The sequence below is a fragment of the Euphorbia lathyris genome, chromosome 6, assembly GCF_963576675.1.
Source record: "Euphorbia lathyris chromosome 6, ddEupLath1.1, whole genome shotgun sequence".
NCBI classification, from domain to species: Eukaryota; Viridiplantae; Streptophyta; class Magnoliopsida; order Malpighiales; family Euphorbiaceae; genus Euphorbia; species Euphorbia lathyris.
Window position 1 is genome coordinate 42,727,011 of NC_088915.1, and position 22,694 is coordinate 42,749,704.

General features: G+C 35.5%; 2 protein-coding genes across 2 annotated transcripts; one reads left to right on the forward strand and one right to left on the reverse strand.

The window, feature by feature from the left end:
• Positions 1–10,089: 10,089 nt before the first annotated feature.
• Positions 10,090–13,417, forward strand: LOC136233090 (uncharacterized). Its single transcript, XM_066022644.1, has 4 exons — positions 10,090–10,782; positions 11,146–11,284; positions 12,878–12,963; positions 13,100–13,417. Exons 1-4 carry the CDS (start codon positions 10,522–10,524, stop codon positions 13,229–13,231), a joined length of 618 nt encoding a protein of 205 aa, XP_065878716.1. The 5' UTR covers positions 10,090–10,521; the 3' UTR covers positions 13,232–13,417.
• A 147-nt stretch (positions 13,418–13,564) lies between these two features.
• On the reverse strand, positions 13,565–19,445 carry LOC136233089 (probable phospholipid-transporting ATPase 8). The gene is made up of 11 exons (XM_066022642.1): positions 18,733–19,445; positions 16,802–18,132; positions 16,598–16,708; positions 16,255–16,531; positions 16,087–16,175; positions 15,908–16,016; positions 15,608–15,811; positions 15,377–15,502; positions 14,718–14,816; positions 14,440–14,631; positions 13,565–14,302 (listed from the first exon to the last, which is right to left on the reverse strand). Exons 1-11 carry the CDS (start codon positions 19,132–19,134, stop codon positions 13,718–13,720), a joined length of 3,525 nt encoding a protein of 1,174 aa, XP_065878714.1. The 5' UTR covers positions 19,135–19,445; the 3' UTR covers positions 13,565–13,717.
• Between the last annotated feature and the right edge of the window lie 3,249 nt (positions 19,446–22,694).

Below are 22,694 nucleotides of genomic sequence, written 5' to 3' on the forward strand. Positions count from 1 at the left end.
CCTTAAGAATTTGTTAAGCGTAAAGAGTAAAAAATGGGGAAATGCCCATAATTTATAGACGAGTTGAACGGTGTGGATCTTAACCAAATCCATGTGTCAGTTTTGCCTTGGGATCATGTACCGACAAGGATCCTGGCATTTATGACACATTACGGCGAATACGTCATCCTAGGTTATACGCGTGCTTGGAATTTATGCTAACGGATTAATCACTCAGTATTTAGAATGTCAAGCGTTTGATATTTTGAGTGGTCAGTGCATTATTTAAGGATGATTTTAAGTTGAAGTTCTAAACTAATTTACTCAGTGTGCAAGTTTACTCAGTATTCAATATTCATTTAGCACGGGAATTTACTGAAGAGGATTAAACATACCAATTGCTTCTCTCAGTATGCTGAACTGCTCACGAGCCAGTGGCTTCGTGAAGATATCCGCCAGCTGTTCGTCCGTTGGGACAAAGGTCAGCTTGATCTCACCTTTGAGTACATGGTCTCTAATGAAGTGATGTCTGATGCTGACATGCTTCATTCGGCTGTGTTGAATTGGGTTCTTGGAAAGATCAATTGCACTTTTGTTGTCACATTTGACTTTAATTGTCTTCGTTTGAACACCATAATCTTCAAGTTGTTGCTTGATCCATAGGACTTGAGCAACACAGTGACCAGCAGCAATGTACTCAGCTTCAGTGGAATTCTTCAGTTCTTGTACTGAGACGAAAGCAACATTGCTGAGGTACTTCCTGAGTTGATTCCTCGTCATCAGGGTATTCCCAGCAGAATCAAGGATTGCACTTTCGGAGTGCCCTCTTGGAATCCTTATTTCTTTGGGTAGATTCATATCTTGTGCTGTTCCTGTTTCAACAATCTCTACAGAAGTAGATGGGTCAGTAAAAGTAATCTTAGGTTCACTCTTACTCTTGGTCAGCCTTTTCGTGAATGACTCAGTAGCTGGTTCTGAGTCAGCGATGGTTACTGAGTTTGGTTCATCTTCGGTCAGCGGCTGGTATCTACCTGCAGGGTCAGTTTCATCGAACTCTACATGTATTGACTCTTCTAACACTTGAGTTCGCTTATTAAAAACTCTGTATGCTTTACTGTCTGTTGAGTAGCCCAAAAAGATAGCTTCATCAGCTTTTGAATCAAACTTTGCTAAGCTATCTTTGGTATTTAAAATAAAGCATCTACAGCCAAAGGCACGAAAGTATCCAATGTTGGGCTTTCGTCCTTTCCAAAGTTCATAAGGGGTTTTCTTAAGTATAGGTCTAACTAGAGCCCTATTCAGAATATAGCATGCTGTGTTAACAGATTCTCCCCAAAAATACTTTGGAAGCCTATGCTCATCCAGCATTGTCCTGGCAATCTCAACCAGAGTTCTGTTCTTCCTTTCAACAACCCCATTTTGCTGAGGCGTTCTAGGAGCAGAGAAATTGTGGTCAATGCCACTGGCTTCACAGAATTCAACAAACTTTTGGTTTTTGAATTCTCCACCATTATCACTACGGATATGAGCTAATTTTAGGTCTTTCTCATTTTCAATTTTTCTAACCAAGTTTGAAAATGTCTCAAAGGTCTCATCCTTACTGGTCAGCAGGATAACCCATGTGTACCGAGAGAAATCATCTACAATAACCAAGGAAAACCTTCTTCCACCCAGACTCAGCGGCTGGATTGGACCAAAGAGATCCAAGTGTAGCATTTCTAACGGACGCTTAGTTGAGACAATGTTTTTACTGTGAAAAGATTGCTTGGTTTGTTTTCCAGCTTGGCAAGCATGACATAATTGATCTTTTTGAAATTTAAGTTCAGGCAGTCCCTCAACCAATTGCTTTCTTGCTAATTTGGCCAGGAGGTCCATGTTTACATGACCAAGTCTCCTGTGCCATAGCTAGGAATTTTCTTCCTTTGTTACTAAGCACACAGTTTTTGAAAACTTTTTCTCTAAGTCTAGCATAAAGACATTATCTATCCGAGGGGCAGTTAAAATTAACTCATTAGTTTTACCCTCGTATATTTTACATCCAGTAGTATCAAATATAACTTTTCTCCCATTGTCACATAGCTGAGCTACGCTGAGTAAGTTATATTTGAGTCCGCTGACTAGGGAGACAGATTCAATAGTAGGGTTACCTCCGATGATTCCTGAGCCTACTATCTTACCCTTCTTGTTGTCTCCAAAACTTACACTCTTTCCTCGTTTACGTTCAAACGTGATGAACTGAGTTTCATCACCCGTCATATGCCTTGAGCATGCGCTGTCAATATACCACATCTTTGACTTCTCGGCACATCTCAGGCTTACCTGCATTGTAACTAGTTACTTTTAGGTACCCAATTCTTTTTGGGTCCTGACTTGTTAGGTGCAACAGGTATAGCATCATATTTTATTTTATGGCGACATACATGGACAGTATGGCCATTCTTTCCACAGAAGTCACAACTGACCTTCTGTTTAGGATTTTTTACTGACTTGTCAGCACCCCAGTGCTGAGCGTGCCAGCACACTTTAGTAGTGTGTCCTAACTTCCCACAAAAGTCACATTGGACTTTTCGCTGGGGATTTCGTCTCTGCTGAGTACTTTGGTACTGTGTACCTTGATACTGAGTTCTCAGCGGAAAATTATTTTTGTTTGGAACCTTTAATTGGTTCTGAATGGTTGTGACATCCTTCCTCAGTTTCTTTGAAACTGACTGGACTTCAGAGACAGACTCATGAATGATTTTCATATTTTCATGCAAAACTGAGTTGTCTTGAAGAAGGTATCTGAGGTCACTCAGTTTGACCTCTTCTACTTCATCACAGCGCCGGCTGAGTGCTTTAATCTTTCTGTTACACTTTTTAACAAGTGTATAGAGATCACTCAGGGCGTTACCCATTTCATTTCTGAGTTGAGAGAGTGAGATTACCTCATTAGATTGCTCTTCATTATCTGACTCATCAGATTGGTCAGCATGCTCAGAAATGCATGGCTCAACAAGTTCGTCAGCCATAAAGCATATCTTCGCTGACTCGGTGGCCTCAGTTTCTGTTGATGAAGATTCATCACTGTCACTCCAAGTAGCCACCATTGCCTTCTTCCCACTTTTCTTGTCTTTCCTCAGCGTGGGGCAGTTTGACTTAATATGGCCATCTTGGTGGCACTCAAAGCATGTAATGGGCTTTGAGCTGTCCTTTCTGTATTTGCTGTCGCTTGAGTCAGCTTTATACTTATCAAACTTTTTGTAAGGCTTTTTAGAATATTTGTCGTTCTTCCTGAACAGCCTCTTCATCTTTCTTGTGAACATGGCCATCTCCTCATCATCAGTTGAACTCCCGTCAGTGGAGTCAGCCTTCATGACAAGTGACTTCTGCTTCTTGTCATTAGATTTTTCCTTCACCTCAAAGTTTTTCATGGATATCTCATGGGTCAGCAATGAACCGATGAGTTCGTCATATTTGTAGGTGGTTAAATCCTGAGCTTCCTCAACTGCTGTCTTCTTTGCTTGCCAGTCTTTTGGAAGACTCCTGAGTATCTTTTTGACTTGTTCTTCCTCAGTGAAGATTTTCCCAAGTCTCTTGAGCTCATTAATGATGTTGGTGAACCTTGCGTTCATATCTGAAATGCCCTCATCATTGTTCATCTCGAACAGCTCGTACAGTCTCATCTGCTGATTCACCTTGGATTCTTTTACTTTGTTTGTTCCCTCGTAGGTGACTTCCAGCTTCTTCCAGATCTCTTGTGCCGACTCACAACCTGAGATTTTATTATATTCTGCAGCATCGAGCGCACAGTGAAGCATATTGATAGCCGAAGCATGGTTTTGAAGCTTCTTGAGATCATCCTCTATCCATTCAATCTCAGCTTTAACAACTGACTGGCTAGCAACAACTTTCACAGGTACAAACGGGCCTTGGACTATAGATAGCCAGGCACTCATGTTTGTAGCTTGAATGAAGTTCTTCATCCTATTCTTCCAAAAGGTATAGTTTGACCCGAAGAATAGGGGAGGCCTAGTAATGGACAGCCCCTCAGGTAATATCTGAGTTGTCTGGTTTCTAGGGAGAAACCGAGTGCTGTTTTCACCCATGGTATGGATCAACTCAAGGTTGTTAGACCTTTAGTAATGAGCTTTTAGGCTCTGATACCACTTGTTGGTCCCTTGTAAGGTTGCAAATATAGTTCCAAGGGGGGGTTAGGAACTATTTTACCCTTTTTAAATGATTAGGGCAAATTTCTTTTTCTTAAGAAAAGATTATATGACAGCGGCGCTGATCAATCGACAAGACACTGGCTTAGTCAACTAGTGACTAGGTCAGTTTCGTTGCTTAGGTCAGGAAATAGCACTCAGAGTCTATTCCTGACTTAATTCGTTGGCAGCGCACAACTCAGCTTGACCTCTTTTACTTGGTCAGTTTTAGTTTGTTTTAAGCAAGCAATATAAATAAGGAGTTAAGGTTTAGAAATACTTCACTCAGCAGATTTATCCAGGTTCGGCTTCTTCTAAGCCTACGTCCTGTCCCAGGAACACTTCCGAGATTTCAAATCCTCTACTGAGCTCTTTAAAGGTAGAGCCTCAAACCTTTTACAATATCAGCAATTGAGTATGACAAGAGTACCTTCCTCTATACTTCTACTCAATCCTAATCTCTCCTCTGAGTACTTAAAACCGAGTACTCAGCCTCTCCTTTCTATTCCTAGAAATGATTAAGATTTGTCCTAAACAACAATTGCTAGAACACCTTAGATGATTGAGGATCAATCACTCTAGACTTTTACACAAATGAATAAGCTTGTAGTGTAAGAATTTGCTTTGCTTTTGATGGAGAACTTTTGTACACGTTTGGTCAGCGTAACGGCTTTTGCTCAAAGTTCTCTGTTGAATGTGGATTCTGAATGCTCTATTTATAGAGGGCTGTGAGAGCTTCTGGTTATTTCGAATTTCGAAATAACCGTTGGAGGGAAACGGCTACAAGTCGTTTTCACTCAGTCTGTCAGCAGTTCTCTTAGCCAATCAGATTCTAGCATCTTCTGTTCTTCGGTCAGTGTGACAGTATGTTCCTCCATTTTGGGTAACGTCAACCAGACAGCTTGCTGTGTCTTCTGATCTTTACTCGAAGAGGAAATACTTTGTCTGGAAGCTGTCTTGTGGTCAGCGACTGTCTTGTACGTTTTGTCGAGACAGCTCAGCAGCTTCATACCGAAGTTGTCTACGTGGATCTTCTCGATCCTTCTTTGCTCAGCATGCGTTTCATTACTTCAACGGCAGCGTTTTGGAGATACGCGGGCTGAGTGATCTTGGGCTTGTTTGACTTGGGCTTTGACTTTCATATAGGGCTTGAGCCTTATGATCTTTATATCTTATAATAAATTATAAACTCAACATTGAACAAACACATTAGTAACAATAAATCAAAGCATTTAAACTTAGTGTGTTGTAGAATATTTAATTTCACTTAATTAATTTTGTCAAATCAAAATCCTGTGGAAAGGTGTTTCAACAGAGTTTAGTAATGTTTCAGTTCAGTAATGTTTCAGTTTAGTAATCTTTTAGTTCAGTAATGTTTCAGTTTAGTAATCTTTTAGTTCAGTAATGTTTCAGTTCAGTGATGTTTTAGTTCAGTAATATTTCAGTTCATTGATGTTTTAGTTCAGTAATATTTCAGTTCAGTAATGTTTCAATTTAGTGATGATTTAGTTCAGTAGTATTTGAGTTTAGTAATGTTTCAGTTCAATAATGTTTCAGTTTAGTAATCTTTTAGTTCAGTAATATTTCAGTTGAGTGATGTTTTAGTTCAGTAATATTTCAGTTCATTGATGTTTTAGTTCAGTAATATTTCAGTTCAGTAATGTTTCAATTTAGTGATGTTTTAGTTCAGTAATGTTTCAGTTTAGTAATATTTTCAGTTCAGTAATGTTTCAGTTGAGTGATGTTTGAGTTCAGTTATGTTTGAAGTCAGTAATATTTCAGTTCAGTAATATTTGAGTTTAGTAATGTTTTAGTTCTGTAATGTTTCAGTTTAGTAATCTTGGAGTTCAATAATATTTCAGTTGAGTGATGTTTCAGTTCAGTAATGTTTCAGTTCAGTAATATTTCAGTTCAGTGATGTTTCAGTTGAGTGATGTTTCAGGTCAGTAATATTTCAGTTCAGTGATGTTTTAGTTCAGTAATATTTCAGTTCAGTAATGTTTCAGTTCAGTGATGTTTCAGTTTAGTAATGTTTTGGTTTAGTAATCTTTTAGTTCAGTAATGTTTCAATTTAGTGATGTTTCGGTTTTGTAATATTTCAGTTCAGTGATGTTTCAGTTTAGTGATGTTTCAATTCAGTAATATTTCAGTTCAGTGATGTTTTAGTTCAGTAATATTTTAGTTTAGTAATTTTTCAGTTTAGTAATGTTTCAATTCGGTAATGTTTCAGTTCAATGATGTTTTAGTTCAGTCATGTTTTAGTTGAGTAAGGTTTCAGTTTAGTAATATTTTAGTTTAATGATGTTTTAGTTCAGTGATGTTTCGGTTCAATGATGTTTTGTTTCAGTGATATTCAGTTTAGTAATATTTCAGTTCAGTGGTGTTTCAGTTCAGTAATGTTTTAGTTTAGTAATATTTCAGTTTAGTGATGTTTCAGTTTAGTGATGTTTCAGTTTAGTGATGTTTCAGTTCAATAATATTTCAGTTCAATGATGTTTTAGTTCAGTAATATTTCAGTTCAATAATGTTTCAGTTCAGTAATATTTTAGTTTAGTAATGTTTCAATTCGATAATGTTTTAGTTTAGTGAGGTTTCAGTTGAGTAATATTTCAGTTGAGTAATGTTTCAGTTTAGTAGTATTTCAGTTCAGTAATATTCTTGTTCATTAATGTTTCAGTTGAGTGATGTTTCGGTTCAGTGATATTCAATTTAGTAATATTTCATTTTAGTGAGATTTCAGTTCAGTAATGTTTCAGTTTAGTAATATTTCAGTTCAGTGGTGCTTCAGTTCAATGGCGTTTCAGTTCAGTAATATTTCAGTTCAGTAATATTTCAGTTAAGTGATGTTTTTGTTTAGTAATGTTTATTTTAATAATATTTCAGTTCAGTAATGTTTCAGTTGAGTGATATTTCAGTTTAGTAATATTTCAGTTGAGTGATGTTTCAGTTCAATAATGTTTTAGTTTAGTAACGTTTCAATTCAGTAATGCTGGAGTTCAGTAATGTTTCAGATCAGTGATGTTTAAGTTTCGTGATGTTTCAGCTCAGTAATATTTGAGTTCAGTAATATTTCTGTTTAGTGATGTTTCAGTTCAGTAATGTTTCAGTTCAGTGATGTTTTAGTTCAGTAATGTTTCAGTTTAGTAATGTTTCTGTGCAGTGATGTTTGAGTTCCGTAAAGTTTCATGTTCAGTGATATTTACGTTACGTTACATTACGTTTGTATGAGGATATAAATCAATTGCATGAAGGGGGTAGTATTTAATACGACGTCTAAATGGATGACATTAGACATTTATTATTGTCATTAGTGTGACATTAGAATAGATGAACTATAGAGATTGTAAGTTTAATGATTGTTTATAAATAAATGAATGCTTAAAGAAATAAAAAAAAATAAGGATTTACAAATTGATATTGGAATCCTAAGAATTTACAAATTGAGCTTACAATCTTAGAAATTTATAAATTGAGCTTACAATTCTAAGGTAATAAATAGGGGGACAACACAATTAATTAGAACATCATTAATGTTGTATTTGGTTATCATAAATAATGTTGTATATTCTCAATGTCAAGTTTTTTGTGTTTCCAATGAATAATCATTTATTAAGATTTAATGCATATAACATTGATTAGACGGATACAAAATTACTTAAAAGAAGACGTCTTCTTATGTAAAATAAAAACATACGGAAAAAATTTATTTCTTGGAAGTTGGTTATTAATTGATGAAAGAGAATTCGCTTTTTAAAATGCACAAGGTTTTAAATTACAACCTACATGTCAGCAGGTAAAAGTCTTTTTAATATTAAATGTCAACTTAAATTATGGACCATTAGATTTTGATCCAAGGGATATTAAACACTCACCATCCATGGAGATAATTTAGTGCTCACCATTAAAAACAACCCCATATATATATATATATATATATATATATATAAAATTTAAATTCATATGTTTTCTCATACGGTGTCAACTAAGCGAAAAGACCTCTAAAACACTTGTTATCGATTATCTCTTTTTCCGCTATTATATATAATCAATTAAAACCAATAATTTTATAAAAGCAACTTCATTAACCATGGCTGCTATGACTAATAATCTCCATAAATAATAATAATAATAACAATAATAATAATAATAGACTTAATATATTAATCGGCTGAACTTGTCCAGAAAAAATTAATTGGTCTTGAACTTTAAAGGGTATCATGTTAGTCCCTAAACTTGTTTAAAGAGCTAAATATAAATACTTAATATGTCAATTAAAAACTTGAAATGGAAGGTGAAAATCATCAAATAAAAACATGTCATGTCTATATCACTTTCATTCTCTCATCCTTATTACCATCTTCATCTTCTTGCTCTTTCATCACTATTAACGTCTCCTTTCAACAGATTAATTGTCAAAAGTTTATTAGTTTTAATAGAAGAAAAGAAAAAAAATAGAAGAACACAAAGATGTATTCTCATATTTGCTACTACCTTATTTGATTCAAAAAAGAAAAATGACAAAAAAAAAAAAGATAAAGCATGTCCTTCATTAGAATTAGAAAATCATAAATACAAATTCATTAGAATGAAGTTAATGTAGGAGAAGAAAAATAAGGTTGATCCTTAATAGCAAAAACATGTTCTCCTCCTCCTCCGATCCAATTACCACCACTGTCAGTTGGAAATCCACCACTTCATCACCTTATTTTGCATGTAATCAGCCAAATATAATCACCCCACTGGTAGCAACTACCTTACCATTTTCGAAAAGAAGAAGAAGATTGATTAGAAACATAAAATAAGTCGATTGCATCTGTTAATAGAAATTCTCTAAATTCATCATAGTCTTCATCAGGCGATGAAGAAATGATAGAATAACACAAATGTGAATTAGTAATTAATAACGAAACAATAGTTTTGAAAGATTAAAATGATGTATATTTCAATTTGCATATGAAACATGTGATGCTATTTATAATTTAAGGTTTTGAATTGATGAAACGGTTTGATGAAATCTGTATAGGTTGTGTAATTAATGAATTTATTTTAACAATAAAACTGAAATACTATTTATGATATTAATATAGTATTTATGATATTTCAATTTTCTAATTACTATTATTATAGATACTTTAAATTCATATATTTTCTCCTACAGTGCCAACTAAGCAAAAATACCTCTAAAACACTTCTTATCGATTCCCTCTGCTTCCGATATTATATATAGTATAGATAATAATATATAGTAGTATGGATAGATAGATAAATATGTTGTACGGAAATGGATACTGGGAAACGTAATTTCTGAAAAACATAGGAAACGGAAACGTGGGGGGAAACATGTAAATATTAAAAATATAACGACATATTTATAAATATTAAAAATATAATAATACATTAAAAAAACAAGATTGAAGAACAATGTGAAGAAAGTTCAAACTCAATCGAGATCCAAGAGACAGATTATAAAAAAAAACATGGGTAAATGGGTAAGTTCTTTAAATGGAAGGATATAAGGAAATAATTATCTCTCAAATAGGAAGTTTCAATTTTCCTAATCTTAGATTGAATAGGAATGGCAAAATAGAAAGTTTGAATTTCCAGAATTTTAATCGAAATAGGTAAGGAAACCCGTTTAAAAATTGAGAGACGTGTTTCATATTTTGAATAATTATGAAAACGTGCCTGGAAACGTTTCGTATCAGTTTTCGAGAGTTTCCGTTTCCCACATCTGCCGGAAATGGGGAAATGCATATCATGAAAAGTTTCCGTGCTTATAAATTCCATGTTTAAATTTTCAAAATCTTTTTAGTATACTTGTTGGTCGATTACTGTCCAATTATTTTCGGTCTAATATATTTATGAATTATTTATGACAAGTACAAAAACACTTTTTTTTTTTATTATTGGTATCTCAAATCTCAATGTGAAATTGGGATAAGGTCCGAATTTCCAGTAAGTCGACCCTGCTAGGTCGATGAAATGGAAAGAAAGCTGAGTTAACGGTGCTAAAAGCAGCCAACTTTCATTTTAATGATCAACATCAACGCTTAATACTTTTCGAGAGGTGCATATGTATGTAAGAAACAGTAAAATTTATCATTAAACATTTTCTAACTTGGGGCCTGTAGGTGGAGGCAGGGGCATAGGCTGCCTAAGCATTCTCGACCGTGGGGAACCACCCTTTATAGTGGTGTTTCGGTCTCTACCCCTTCCATCTTCATCTGCGCTACTGGATCCAAATTTGGATTTTATCCCTATAAAATTCAATGTATTGAACGGATTGATATATAATGTTTAATTCATTATCATCTCCGGGTTTCTAGTTGTCTCTCGCAGAAGACCAGTAAGATACGAAATGAAAGAGCCCCTAAACCCAGTTGGACTGAACATATCATCCACCGAACCTATTCGCTCCTTTCTTCTCTCAGCTACCAAAGAAGAAACCCTTTCTCTGCAACTACGAGATCTTGCTTCTGACCTCATCCCTCAAACTAATCTGCCTTATAACTCTCTCCGTACTATATGGATAGCGTCTCAGCCGTCAATAAGACCTCACTTGACCTCTCTTTTATCTGGATCTGAACTCATCTTTATCAGTCCTAAGCCCAGAGAAAAGGTTAGCCTCAGTAATCATTATATGTTGTTTCTTATATACGTATATGCTATGCTTTCTGTTTGGTTTCCTGAAAATGGAGGGCAATGTCAGAAAATTGCAATTAAAATATGTACTATCTCTTTTCATTTAAAATTCAGAGGTATTATAATGCTTGTCAATAATGTTTTTGCTATTTTACAATCTAAAGTTTTCCTCCATTTTTCACTAAAAAAAGATGGAACATAAAACACTTGTACTTAGTGTAAATTGAGTAAATAATTTGTCATATTTATCCGCAACGAAATAAAATTCTTTTGTCTAGCTGTCAGCAGTTTTATTCTCTTCTTCTACTAATTCCTTTTCCTTCTTTTGGGATTGCTTTAGAGTGAAGAGTTAAAGGCTAGACTTAGGAAACTTGAGGAATTGGCAGAGAGGAAAGCGTATCAAGAGCTTGTAAAGGATATTACACCAAGAAATGATGACCACCAGCCTTTCTCCTCTTATAAGGATCAGCTTGGTTTTGGTAACTGTTACTGTACTTACATTGATTATTTTAATATTTTATTATCATTTGAATGCGTAGTTCTTATTTAGCTAAATTTTAATTGGGTTAAGGTGCAAAAATACCCCTAACCTTGGAAGCCAAGAGCAATTTTACTCCTAACGTTGATAAATTGAGTCATTTTGAGAAATAATTCATCAAACTGTACTGACCCAAAACGTTAGGGGTATTTTTGCACCTTAACCCATTTTAATTTTGGTTATATTATGGAAAATGATTTATGCTGTTGTAGATGTCCTCATTTCACATAATTTTAGAGTGTTGCTAGTTTACATACCATGGCTATGTATCCTAGCTCAATCAGATCCTCATTTTGTATTAGAACGACAGTTATTAGTTGGACGATTGCATTAGTCCTCTGATTGCTATGGAGGGCATGGTGTGAGCGTGGCTAAGGAGAGTCCTCTGATTGTTTGTATGATCATATGTAAGACTGGTCTTAAAAGTTCAATTCATTACTAACTCACAAAAAGCTACTTGAATACTTGACAGTATGGTTTGGCTTCTGTATAACCTTGTGAACTGATATCCAAGAACTCTTGATAATTTCAATGCTATCCAATCCTGATATATAGGTATTTGTTTTCGTCCCTTCAGTGCGAACTAACATAACATGAGGTGAGTGCTCAAAGTTCCTTTCTCATGTGTTTGAAGTGCAATATAGTGTGTGTGAATTTCTCATTAATTTGTTGGTGGCTTCTAAATACACACAAACCTAATTCTCAATCATTTTGATATCAACAATGTGGGAAGAGAAACTTTTCCCCATATTGTCAGTTATGCATCTACATTTTGCACTTGAATACTTGATTTTGTTTCATAGCTTAAAATTCATTTTTAGACTGACGTGATGCTTTTACACCCCTTAGAACTTTCGACAGACTTTAGTAGGGGTCTTCATATTAGGAGTTGTTAGGGCTCAATTTGCAAATTAGGAATTCCAGAAATCACAATGTTGCTATGTCTCATTTTCTTCTAATTTGGAGTGCTTTTAGAGGGGGCACATGACATATGCTTGGTTCCTAAAAGTGAACTTCTTATACCAAGCTTTCCTGTTTACTTTTTGGGGTTCTTTCCCTATCTTTCTTCGATTATTCTCCTTCCTATGAAACTGGAAATACAAATTACTAAGTTATTGGCATTTTCTGATTTTTAGGGAATTTGAAATTTCATATTTAGATGAGAGAGTAACAACTTAAGGTCATGGAGGGTTCTGAAAGAGCAAGAGAGCAGAAAATGAGCCAGGAGATGATTTTCTTTTCTTGGCAGGGCCTTTATTGCATGCTATAATTATTTTCTCTTGATATCTTTTGTTTGGTTGGCTTTGTGACCAACCTCCATGCAGATTGTATTCTTCTGAAATAGACTATTTTATTCTCCGTGGCTTTCCCTCTCTCCAATTCTCCAAATAGCAATTCTATACCTGTCAAACCTTTAGTCTTTGATATATTGCCTTTTTCAGTTAATATTAAGATTCTCTCCCAATTATTCATCGACAAAGCAAGGATTCGATTCAACTGAGTTTTGGATTGATTGCGTTGTGAATCTGTGCAGGCTTACACGTTGCTCTTACCATGTTTACTGGGTACCTGGTGGGATATGCAGCATTCAGGGCATTGTTTGGCCGCAGTCCTACAATGGTAAGACACTTTCGATAATATATGTTTCTTTTTTCTTTCCAAAATCTATCCATATATGACAATATGGAGTGTCAGAGTCATGATCTTCATGGAACATCTCTATTCGAATTTGTGATTTACACATTTTTAAATCCAGAGTGCAGCTGGAGGTGTACTTGGATTAGTCGGTGGAATGCTTGTAGAAACTTTCCTTTTCATCATTAGAACTTCTCAGAGACAGGATGCGAAACCATCAAGTTTCACTGGTAATCTTAAGAAGAATCAGTGATCTGTTGAAAGTAGGCTTGTCAATGGGCTGGTTAATAATACACATGAATATATTAATATCAATACTATACTATTTCATAGTTATTGTCATTACTTATATATTATATTTTAAAAGATGTGTAATTTTATTGTGGGGATATTTTGTTATTTTAAAAGTGATGAATGAATATTCAAGCTTGTATTTTTAGATGAGTTCATTTAAGCTTTACAACAACGTAGCTTTGTATTCTTAAAAAATGCTACAATTAAGATTAACTTAATGGTAAGCTTCGATTTTGGTAGTAGCCTATTAAAGCTGTTCAAATTTTGCATTATATAAAAACCATAATGAAGATGCCTAATAAAATCTCGCATTTATAACTTCTATACTGCTAATGTACAAGCAATCATGAAACTGATGAATCACGTTTCCCCAACACCCATATACAAACAATTTAATTTTTTCGGGAAGTAAATATATATAACACCAGAATATGTATTACGCTTTCTATGAATTCCTATGCATTAAATTAACTTCCAAATTATGCATTTTGATCCTGACTCCAGCAGGCAACTCGGCAGTCTCACAGCTTTGGGATCGACGAATCTGTATTGTATCATGGTACATTGGCTGAAAGCGAGACTGAAATGCCCTGTACGAAAAGTAAGGCAACAAAGTAGCAATGACAACAAGAAGGGTGACAAGCCAATAGAGAAAACTTGGAGCACAGGCTTCAACAAAAACTCTGTATGCTGTAGTAGATACTATTGGACAAATGGCACCATAAATCACCAAAAATATATACCAGAACCCTATGCTTCCCCAGATAAACAAGTGTTGGATCCAAGTGAAGTAATTTATTGAGAGTGCCATTTGACAATTTACGGTCCACACCACACTTGTATACATCATGGCCCCGAGTATCTCATAGTCAACCACTTGACCGTCTCCCCGAAAAGCCTGATTAATCATGGAGTTGACAGTAAAAAAATAGATAATTATGGAACTCAGGACTCCATTGCACATCCAACCGAGAATGCGAGGCCAGCTGAAGAGGATGTTTTGTACTCCCTCTTGATATAACAATGGATACTGTCAAGAGAGAATCCGGAATTATAAGAAATCAGAAAAGGCGAATGACGATGATATATCGGTTCAGATGACCTTGCCATTCTTTTTTCTTCCTACAGATTCTGTTTTACATCTGATATGTGAGTGGAATTGCATACCTTAAGGCAAAGCCTAGCAGAGACATCCTGATCGAAAACCCCGATAGCAATGACTGGAAGTGAAGTGAAGAAGACATTGTAGAATGACATGTACCAATCATTATAAGCAGGCTGACCAGAGAATGATGTGTATGCCTCGTACCAAAATAAAGTAAACCCAAATGCTATATTTTTGTAGAAGAAGTAACATATCTACATCCACCAAAGATATGACATTATAAGCACAGATCATACTCTACTAAAAACGGAATTCATAAAAGAAATATTGAATGGTTTACCATCATTGCTATTCGCCTGTAACACCAGTGGCCATGTACCAGTAATAAGCGTTCCAGGAAACGAAATTGTGCTATTGAAAAATCACTTGCCATTACAGCCTACAGCCAAAACATAACTGATTTTGGTATCCTATTACTATTATTGAGATTAATCCTTATATATATTTCTCAACAGGGGGAAGTAAATATTGCATCTTTGACACAGACAATTAAGATCCAGAAACTGTATTTCCACAAGAGAGCAGGAGTCATCAGTTTCATTACATGAATTATCTAGTATGGAAAAAGTGACAAAAGCTAAAACCAAAAGTCTCATTACTATCCTCAGTATTGGAAACAGACTTCTTAAAGTGACAACCATCGCATAAAGGTTATAGCGGAAGTGATCCAATTACACATAAAACCACCCAAAGACAATCAAGCTATGATCATTGACTACAATAATAATAATAATAATAATAATAATAAAAAGGCATGAGATGAGAATCATTGAGCGATTGGATACAAACAGAAACTAACAAAAATGGCAGGACAATGCTAAATGATAGTTTTAAAAGAAAGAAAACTGATAATGTAACCATGCACATCAAATTACCAGACATTAAAACTGCAAACCCATGAAGAACACTTGCAATTTGTGCGCCAATATGCATACAAACCTGCATTCCTTCGACACCACTAATCCCAACTCCAATATGAGCCTCCTGAAGCATGCCAACATCATTTGCTCCATCACCAATTGCCAGCGTTGTTTTACCTGTTTCTATTTTCACCAGTCTTGTAACCTGCATATCTCCTATATATCTATTAGATTGCTCGAAATCAGTTGCAAGAAAAGAAAAATGAAAAAATTCTAAAAATAGGATTAGCATAGGAATGATGATACTTACAAGAGCTTTATGTTTGGGAGTAGACCGACAACATATAACAGAAGCACAACTGAGAGCAAGCTCCAAAAAATTCTTTTCCAGGTTCTTCGTTAGAGCAAAACCCAATGACTTTCCATCAATCACTAGACCATACGAAATTGAGCACTCTTTGGTGAGTTGTGATTTTCCGTCTTGAATTTGCTTAGTCACACTTTCAAGAGAAGCCTAAAATAAAATGACAAAAGATTTTGGAGTTTCTATAGCATTAGAGAGATGCACAGCACAGGCATAAGGTCTAAAATCAAGTACGTATGTATGTACCTTAGAAGTTGCATCCTTATCACCTTGTTTTTCCAGAGCTTCAATATCGGGGGAGTCAAGTGTGATGATAATCTCTTTCATTTCCTGCCTGAGTAGACTACACGCATACCTGTAGAAATTATAGTGGTTAAATAGTAGAAGATGCAGGATAATAATCACCATAAAATTTGACACCATACCCTATATTTATTGCTGTTTCCATCTTGTCACCAGTTAAGACCCAAATTTTGAGCCCTGCATGTGCAAGCTTGCTGATACATTCAGGTACCTGTGAATGAGAGAATAACAAGTAATCACTTGACTGAAGTATATAATATTAATAGTGGAAATGGACTCGTAATTCCTACCCCCTTTTGCAGTTTGTCCTCAACAGCTGTAGCACCAAGGAGGAGTAAATCACGCTCCATTTTATCAGCAACTTCATCAACCAGTGCGTCTCTATTTGCAGTTACTGCTGCTTTTGCTTTAGCAAATTCTTTTTCCCAACTTCCGTACTCATCTTCACTAAGCGTACGGTACGCAATCACCAGGGTTCGCAAACCTGCCTCAGCATATCTGTTGATATGCTCCTTTGTCTGAGCCTCAAACAACCTCCCATCTTTTGAAAGCCTTTGGAACATCACACTGTATAGGATGCATGATTTTAGTAAAATAATTTTCAGTTTTTGTGAGATGTAATTCAATGCATACCTGTCTGCACCTTTGGAAAGGAGCATTAGCTCATTCTCTTCATTTCTTACAATTACGGACATTCTTTTCCGTGAACTACTGAACTCTAGTACCTGAAGAAGATTGTACATTCTAGAATACACACTGATTGCATCAGGAAACAAAATGTATTGTAGAGGAGAATAACATTCAAAGACAATGCAAGTATAAATCAAGTGCACTCACCTATTGACTTTTCTACCTGTTGTAGGGTCTAATTCATGTAATGAGATGCTGGTTTGTGTCCTTTCATACAACTCAAAGCCAACCTCCCTTGCAGCTATAACAAAAGCTGCTTCATCTGGGGACTCGGCTTCATAAAAAGTTTCATCTGATTCATTGTTTTTCTCCGGAACTGCAGTATGGCAAATGGATAACACTCGAAAGAAGTTACTTATGATATTTGCATTAGGCTCATTCACCCACTGCCCATCCATTATGCGCTCATCTTTGAAGTTGAATCCCTTGATCGTCTTTCCTGAGTGACCTGTATCATCACTTGTTGTTCTCTTTGCCAAAGCCCTTTCAACTTCTGTCATACCATGACCATAAGCAATCCCTGCTATTGAACATTTGACAAACTCCATCGAGTTACATGTCAAAGTACCCGTTTTGTCAGATAGTATAGTATCAACCTGCCCAAGTTCCTCATTCAAATTAGATGTCCGCGCATGTGCTGGCCTGTCAGTTTCCTCGTAGTACATATCCTGATCTTGGTTAATGAATATGCTTTGTAAGACTTTTACAATTTCTATAGACACGTATAGGGATATAGGAATTAGATATCCATACAACATGAGAGCTGTCAATAAATGAAAAAACGCAGCAACAGGCGCTCTTTGAGGATCATAAAACACAGTTGTAGCATCTGGCCGAAGATACCACCTTCTGTACTTTCCATCATCATCAATAATATCTCTTTCAGTTTCAATTCCAAAAACTATAGACCCAATAAATGATATCACAATCAATGTGCTAAAGAGGATATATACTATCTTGTCCATTTTTCTCTCAATCTTGCTCCTTTTAGAAGGAGGATCCACGGCATTTTGCATCACTTTTGTATCATGCCCAGTGAAAATAACCGCGCCGTAGATATATTCAGTATTCTTGAGCTTGGAGTCTCTCAGAAGTATTTGCTGTGGCGAAAGTGGGTATTGATTTCCATTATAGTGCAGTGTCCCAACGAAGCTATAAAGATTTTCATTTGGGTCTTCGCACTTGATCAGGGCCACAAAATTCTTGAATGATTCATGCTCATGCTCATGCTCATGCAGGGAGGATGTAACCTCTACGGCATGCTTCAATTTTAGATTAGTCTCTCCATCAAGATTCATGGTCTCAACGTAACAAATTCCATCTTCATAGCTCGACGAAAGCAAAAGCAGGTCAGCAGGAAAGTATTCATCCTTAGACACCTTAACAAGGTCCCCAACTCGAAGATTCTTCCATTTTGTCTCCTGAAAACCGTTATTTTTAGCATATACCTCGACCTTTCTGTTGTTAGCTTCTATATCCTGAAACCATCACAAGTTTTGATCTGTTACCTTATCTATTATGAGTTCAAGGGAATTTTAGCAACATGAAAAATAGGTGTTGCATGAGAGAACAGACAAGGATTACAAGGAAAAGCCTGAAAGAGTAAAGTACTCCAAAGAGGGAAATTAAATATTCTTTCATATTTTCAAGATACCAAACCAAATTTGTGCTAACCTAACCTCGATATCTCAATCCATAAAGTATCAGGGTAACGACATTTACTTTGTTAACAATCTGTCAATAGTGCATATATAAGACCAAACCAGATTTTTGGGGAAATGTAAAATATTGATAGTTTCATTGCTATTGTTGGAGATGATATACACTCTTATAGAGAGTGTACTAAGAGATGATGCTCTTAGTCTTCGTATTAGTAATTATGAAGTGATGTTAGTTCTTAATTGTATACCTGACAGGCAATTCAACTAATGCACAAACAAGCAGAGATATGAATAATATAGACAAATTTCGAGATAAGTTATCAGTAAAATAAAAAGAAAGGATATCAGTCAACTTGACCACATATATTTCCAACTCCGCAGAAATGTGAAAAACAGAGTGCATAAATAAAGTGTTACCTGCTTTCTCCGTCTCCAATCCTCCACAGCTTCTTTAACCATAGTAGCTCCGATGACAACTATCAAGGGTGCAAGAACACTGAGTGCCGTGTAGGGAGCTAATGGGCTAAATGAAACACAAGCAACAACAAAAAAATATATATTTGCAACCCTCCTAAACTGCTCAAACAAAGACTTGGGTATAAAGTTGGCTGCGGTATACTTGGTGGTGGATACATAGTTCCCACTATAATTGAGCTGAATAGCCTCTGGATTATCTGGTTCATTGCAATAAACCACTCTTGAATACCCTTTTTGCCCAATTTGAGAATGATCATCTCTAAACGAAGATTTACAACAAGAAAATGAATATAGCTTGCTAAAATGTATCCCTCTCCCTCTCCCTCTCCTCCTCCTAGTCATATTTGGGGGGTTGGTTCTATTCAATTGCGATTTCCCCCACTTGAATGAAAACAAATGGACCTTAATGCTTCAAAGGTTCAAACTTTAAGAAGAAGTAAAAACTTGTTCAAGTCTCCATTTAAACCCACAGCCAGCAAACCCAAAAATGGAAGCTTGCCTCGGAATAGAATTCTTTGGAGGATCATAGAGATTTTCTGTAGCCACACGAATTCCTTACTTTGAATAGAAGGGGGCAGAGATCTCTTCCTTGTAAACAGAGACCGACAGAGAGGTGAAAAGAACGACCTTTCTTTTTCTATGACTAATGCAGTAGTTAACTTTGCCGCTTTAATAAGCAAAGAGGGTTTAACAACGGTGGCGAAGCACGTGATTGTCTCCCGAATAAGGATTTGGCCTACCGCTGAGCTGCCACCTGGAATATGACGTCAGGACAGTCAAAGAGAGAGACATATCCAACTGTTCATCCGTACCCTTTGGTCGCCATTTCAGAGTTTCGGGAAACGCCAACTCATTCATTTTTTCATTTATGCTTTTCAAAGTCTTTTGTGCAATAATCTTCAATCTTCCACCTACATCTAACTCATCATTTCATAGTAATAATTTACATTTTTCCCTAAAAAAAACAACATATCATTCATTAAAAAAAAAATACATTAAGAAATATAAAATGATAATATCCGACCCAACTCAAGCTGAAGCCGATATAAAATTTAGGGTTAATTATAAATAACTATCTTGTGGTTTGGTCGATTTGCGATGTAGTACCTGTGGTATTTTTTTTACAAACACAACCTTATGGTTGCAAAATTTTACATGTTTTTTTTACTTTGCCAAATTTGGCCGATAACGAATTCGAAATGAAAATTTTCAAGAATTAAACATATTTGGTATCATATTTACTATGAAACTATATTCTTAATTTTTCAAAATCATCATTTTTGGAGTTTTCTCTCTCTAAACATTATCTTTCTCTCATAAAAAACAATACTTAAATGGCCTCAAACCTAAAAAGTTGAAGAATTAAAGTTGCTTAAAATATCATTTCGCTCTTGAAAATTTTCATTTCGAAGTCATTATCGGCCAATTTGGCAAAGTAAAAAAAACATGTAAAATTTTGCAACCATATGGTTGTATTTGTAAAAAAAATACCATAGGTACCACATCGCAAATCGACCAAACCACAGGGTAGTTATTTGTAATTAACCCTAAAATTTATAAAGAAAGATTATAAAATTGGATTAAATGAAAAGTTTGTTTACATATTAAGACTCATTTAAAATAAATTGTTTCATTATGAATTACCTGTAATATCCTTCATATATATATATATATAACTTAGCCAAATTTCCTTTTTTCTTTTTCTTCACCCATAACATTGCGAACTCAATTCGTCTTCCAATCTCTGCGAATATCTAGTGTCATTAAATTTCTTCATTTCTTCTTCCAAAGTCTTTAAAATCGATCTTAATGATAAAAAGCGGCAAGAGGTATGTATCTACTTTGTTTATGCGATTTCCACTTGGTTTTAGAGGTCTCCCTTATCTTTTTTTATGTTTCTGCGGTTTTGGATTATGTTTTATGCTTTTGATGTGTTTTTTCGTTAGTTTATAGCTACATTTTGCGAAATGAAACTTAGAAATAGTTCAAAACAGTTGTGAAGCAAAGATGATTTTGCTTCGCATATTTCGTAAACTGTGAAGAAAAATCATATACGTGAAGTAGTATTTTGTTTCGCAGATTCTAAAATATGCGAAGATACAGGTAATCTGCAAATTCGCATATTAGCTTCTAACTTCGCAGATTGAGAATCTGCGAAGACATATGCACTAGATTTGCTTCACATATCTTCAAATCTGCGAAGTAAACATGGATTCTGTGAAGTAGTATTTTATTCAATATTTGACTAATTTGAACTACTTTTTGTTGAAGGCTGATCATTCTAAGACCGATTCCAGGAAGAGGAAAAGGACATCAAGTGAGAATAGTACCAAAGGCATCACTTTCAAGTACCCATATACCTTGAATACAAGAGCAACAATCACAATGAGGGTTGATGCTAAGGTGATGAAGAAAGTGAAGGAAAGATTATCAACAGTGCAATTGGAAAATGTTGAATAAAACATGCTTTGGGCATTTGTTGGACATGGATATGTGTTTGTTGTCCATTCCTTTATGCCATGAGGTCCTTACGAGAGAGATTAAACCTTAAAATCCAAAACATAGAGAGATGTGGTTCAACATCAATGAGATTGAACAGAAATTCGGTGAACGTGAATTCGGACTCATCACCGAGTTGAGATTTGGTGATCCGATACCAATTTTGAAGCGGATGAGTCATTATACGAAGGCAAACAGATTGAGAAATCTCTACTTTGGAGGTAGCCCGAGCTTAACTCATAGACAAATATATGAGACCTTCGAAGGCTGAAGTTGGAAAAATGAAAACAACGGTGATGCGTTCTTGATGGCTCTGTTGTTCATTATACATAGGCTCTTATTCACCATTGATCTAACAAAAAAGGTTGATGACAATATCATTAACCTCATTGATTTTTCCAAGCTGTTTGACTCGTTTCCATGGGGTGTGTATGCTTGGGATGAGACGTATAAGACTATGGCACAAGTCGTATCCTCTCCAACAAGGAAAGAGGCATTTGAGGAGTTCCACAAGAAAAAGCAGGAGAAGAAGAAGAAAGTCGTTCCATATCAGCTACTTGGAATAACACAAACGTTTTAGGTATGTTTCATATATTTATTCGATTTACTTGATGTTAGATTTCAATTGGATTGAATTTAATTGAATACTTTATATGTTTAGATACTTGAGCTATGGAGTGCGCCTCGTAAATCCTATCTTAGGAAAGAGAAGAACGTGCTCCCTCGTTTAAGTAGGCGGATAAGTTCAAAAAATATAACTTTTAAAGAAGCATCGACCATTTTTAATGTAAGTATATATGTTTTGTATACATAAGTAATATTTGCTTTAGATGTAAGTAGTATGTGCTTATGGATTGTGGTTTGGTTTTGTGTTTTTCAGTCATCCGACATGCCAACATATGAACTTGTGGTTGAGGAAGATGAAGCAAAGTGCGAATGCCACTCAAGGATTATTTACTTGTGTGCATAAATTATATATCTTGTGACTTTGATTAATATAATTGAAAGCATATCTGATTAAGATACACAGAGGCTGCTCCCAGTTGCGCAGCCTAAGTGTTCAAGTCCGAAAGACAAATCAAGCTTAGGTCCTGTTCAAAACAGTAAACTAAGTTTGCCTCCGATTCTAAGTGGCCTGTGTTGTAAGAGTGCCGTGAGAAAATTTTATAAAGCCTTAAATTTGTTCATAGTTCCATTCACCCCCCCTTGGAACTAGATTCTATCTCACAAGGGACCAACATTCATGGCCGAACTTGAGGAAGGAACTACTGCTCATCATAGGAGGGATAAAGATCTTTATGTGGCTTGGAAGAAGAAGAATACCCAAGCCAGACTCATCCTGCTCAATGCAATGGATGATGATCTGTCGAAAGAGTATCGAACTAAAAAGACAACAAAGGATC

Coding starts and splice junctions, on each gene's coding strand:
- LOC136233090 (XM_066022644.1), top strand. CDS start 10,522: ATGAAAGAGCCCCTAAACCCAGTTGGACTGAACATATCATCCACCGAA. Junction 10,783..11,145: donor GTCCTAAGCCCAGAGAAAAG/GTTAGCCTCAGT, acceptor GGATTGCTTTAG/AGTGAAGAGTTAAAGGCTAG. Junction 12,964..13,099: donor TTGGCCGCAGTCCTACAATG/GTAAGACACTTT, acceptor TTTTAAATCCAG/AGTGCAGCTGGAGGTGTACT.
- LOC136233089 (XM_066022642.1), bottom strand. CDS start 19,134: ATGACTAGGAGGAGGAGAGGGAGAGGGAGAGGGATACATTTTAGCAAG. Junction 16,017..16,086: donor GAAACAGCAATAAATATAGG/GTATGGTGTCAA, acceptor TAATTTCTACAG/GTATGCGTGTAGTCTACTCA. Junction 14,817..15,376: donor GTGGTGTCGAAGGAATGCAG/GTTTGTATGCAT, acceptor TTTTGGCTGTAG/GCTGTAATGGCAAGTGATTT.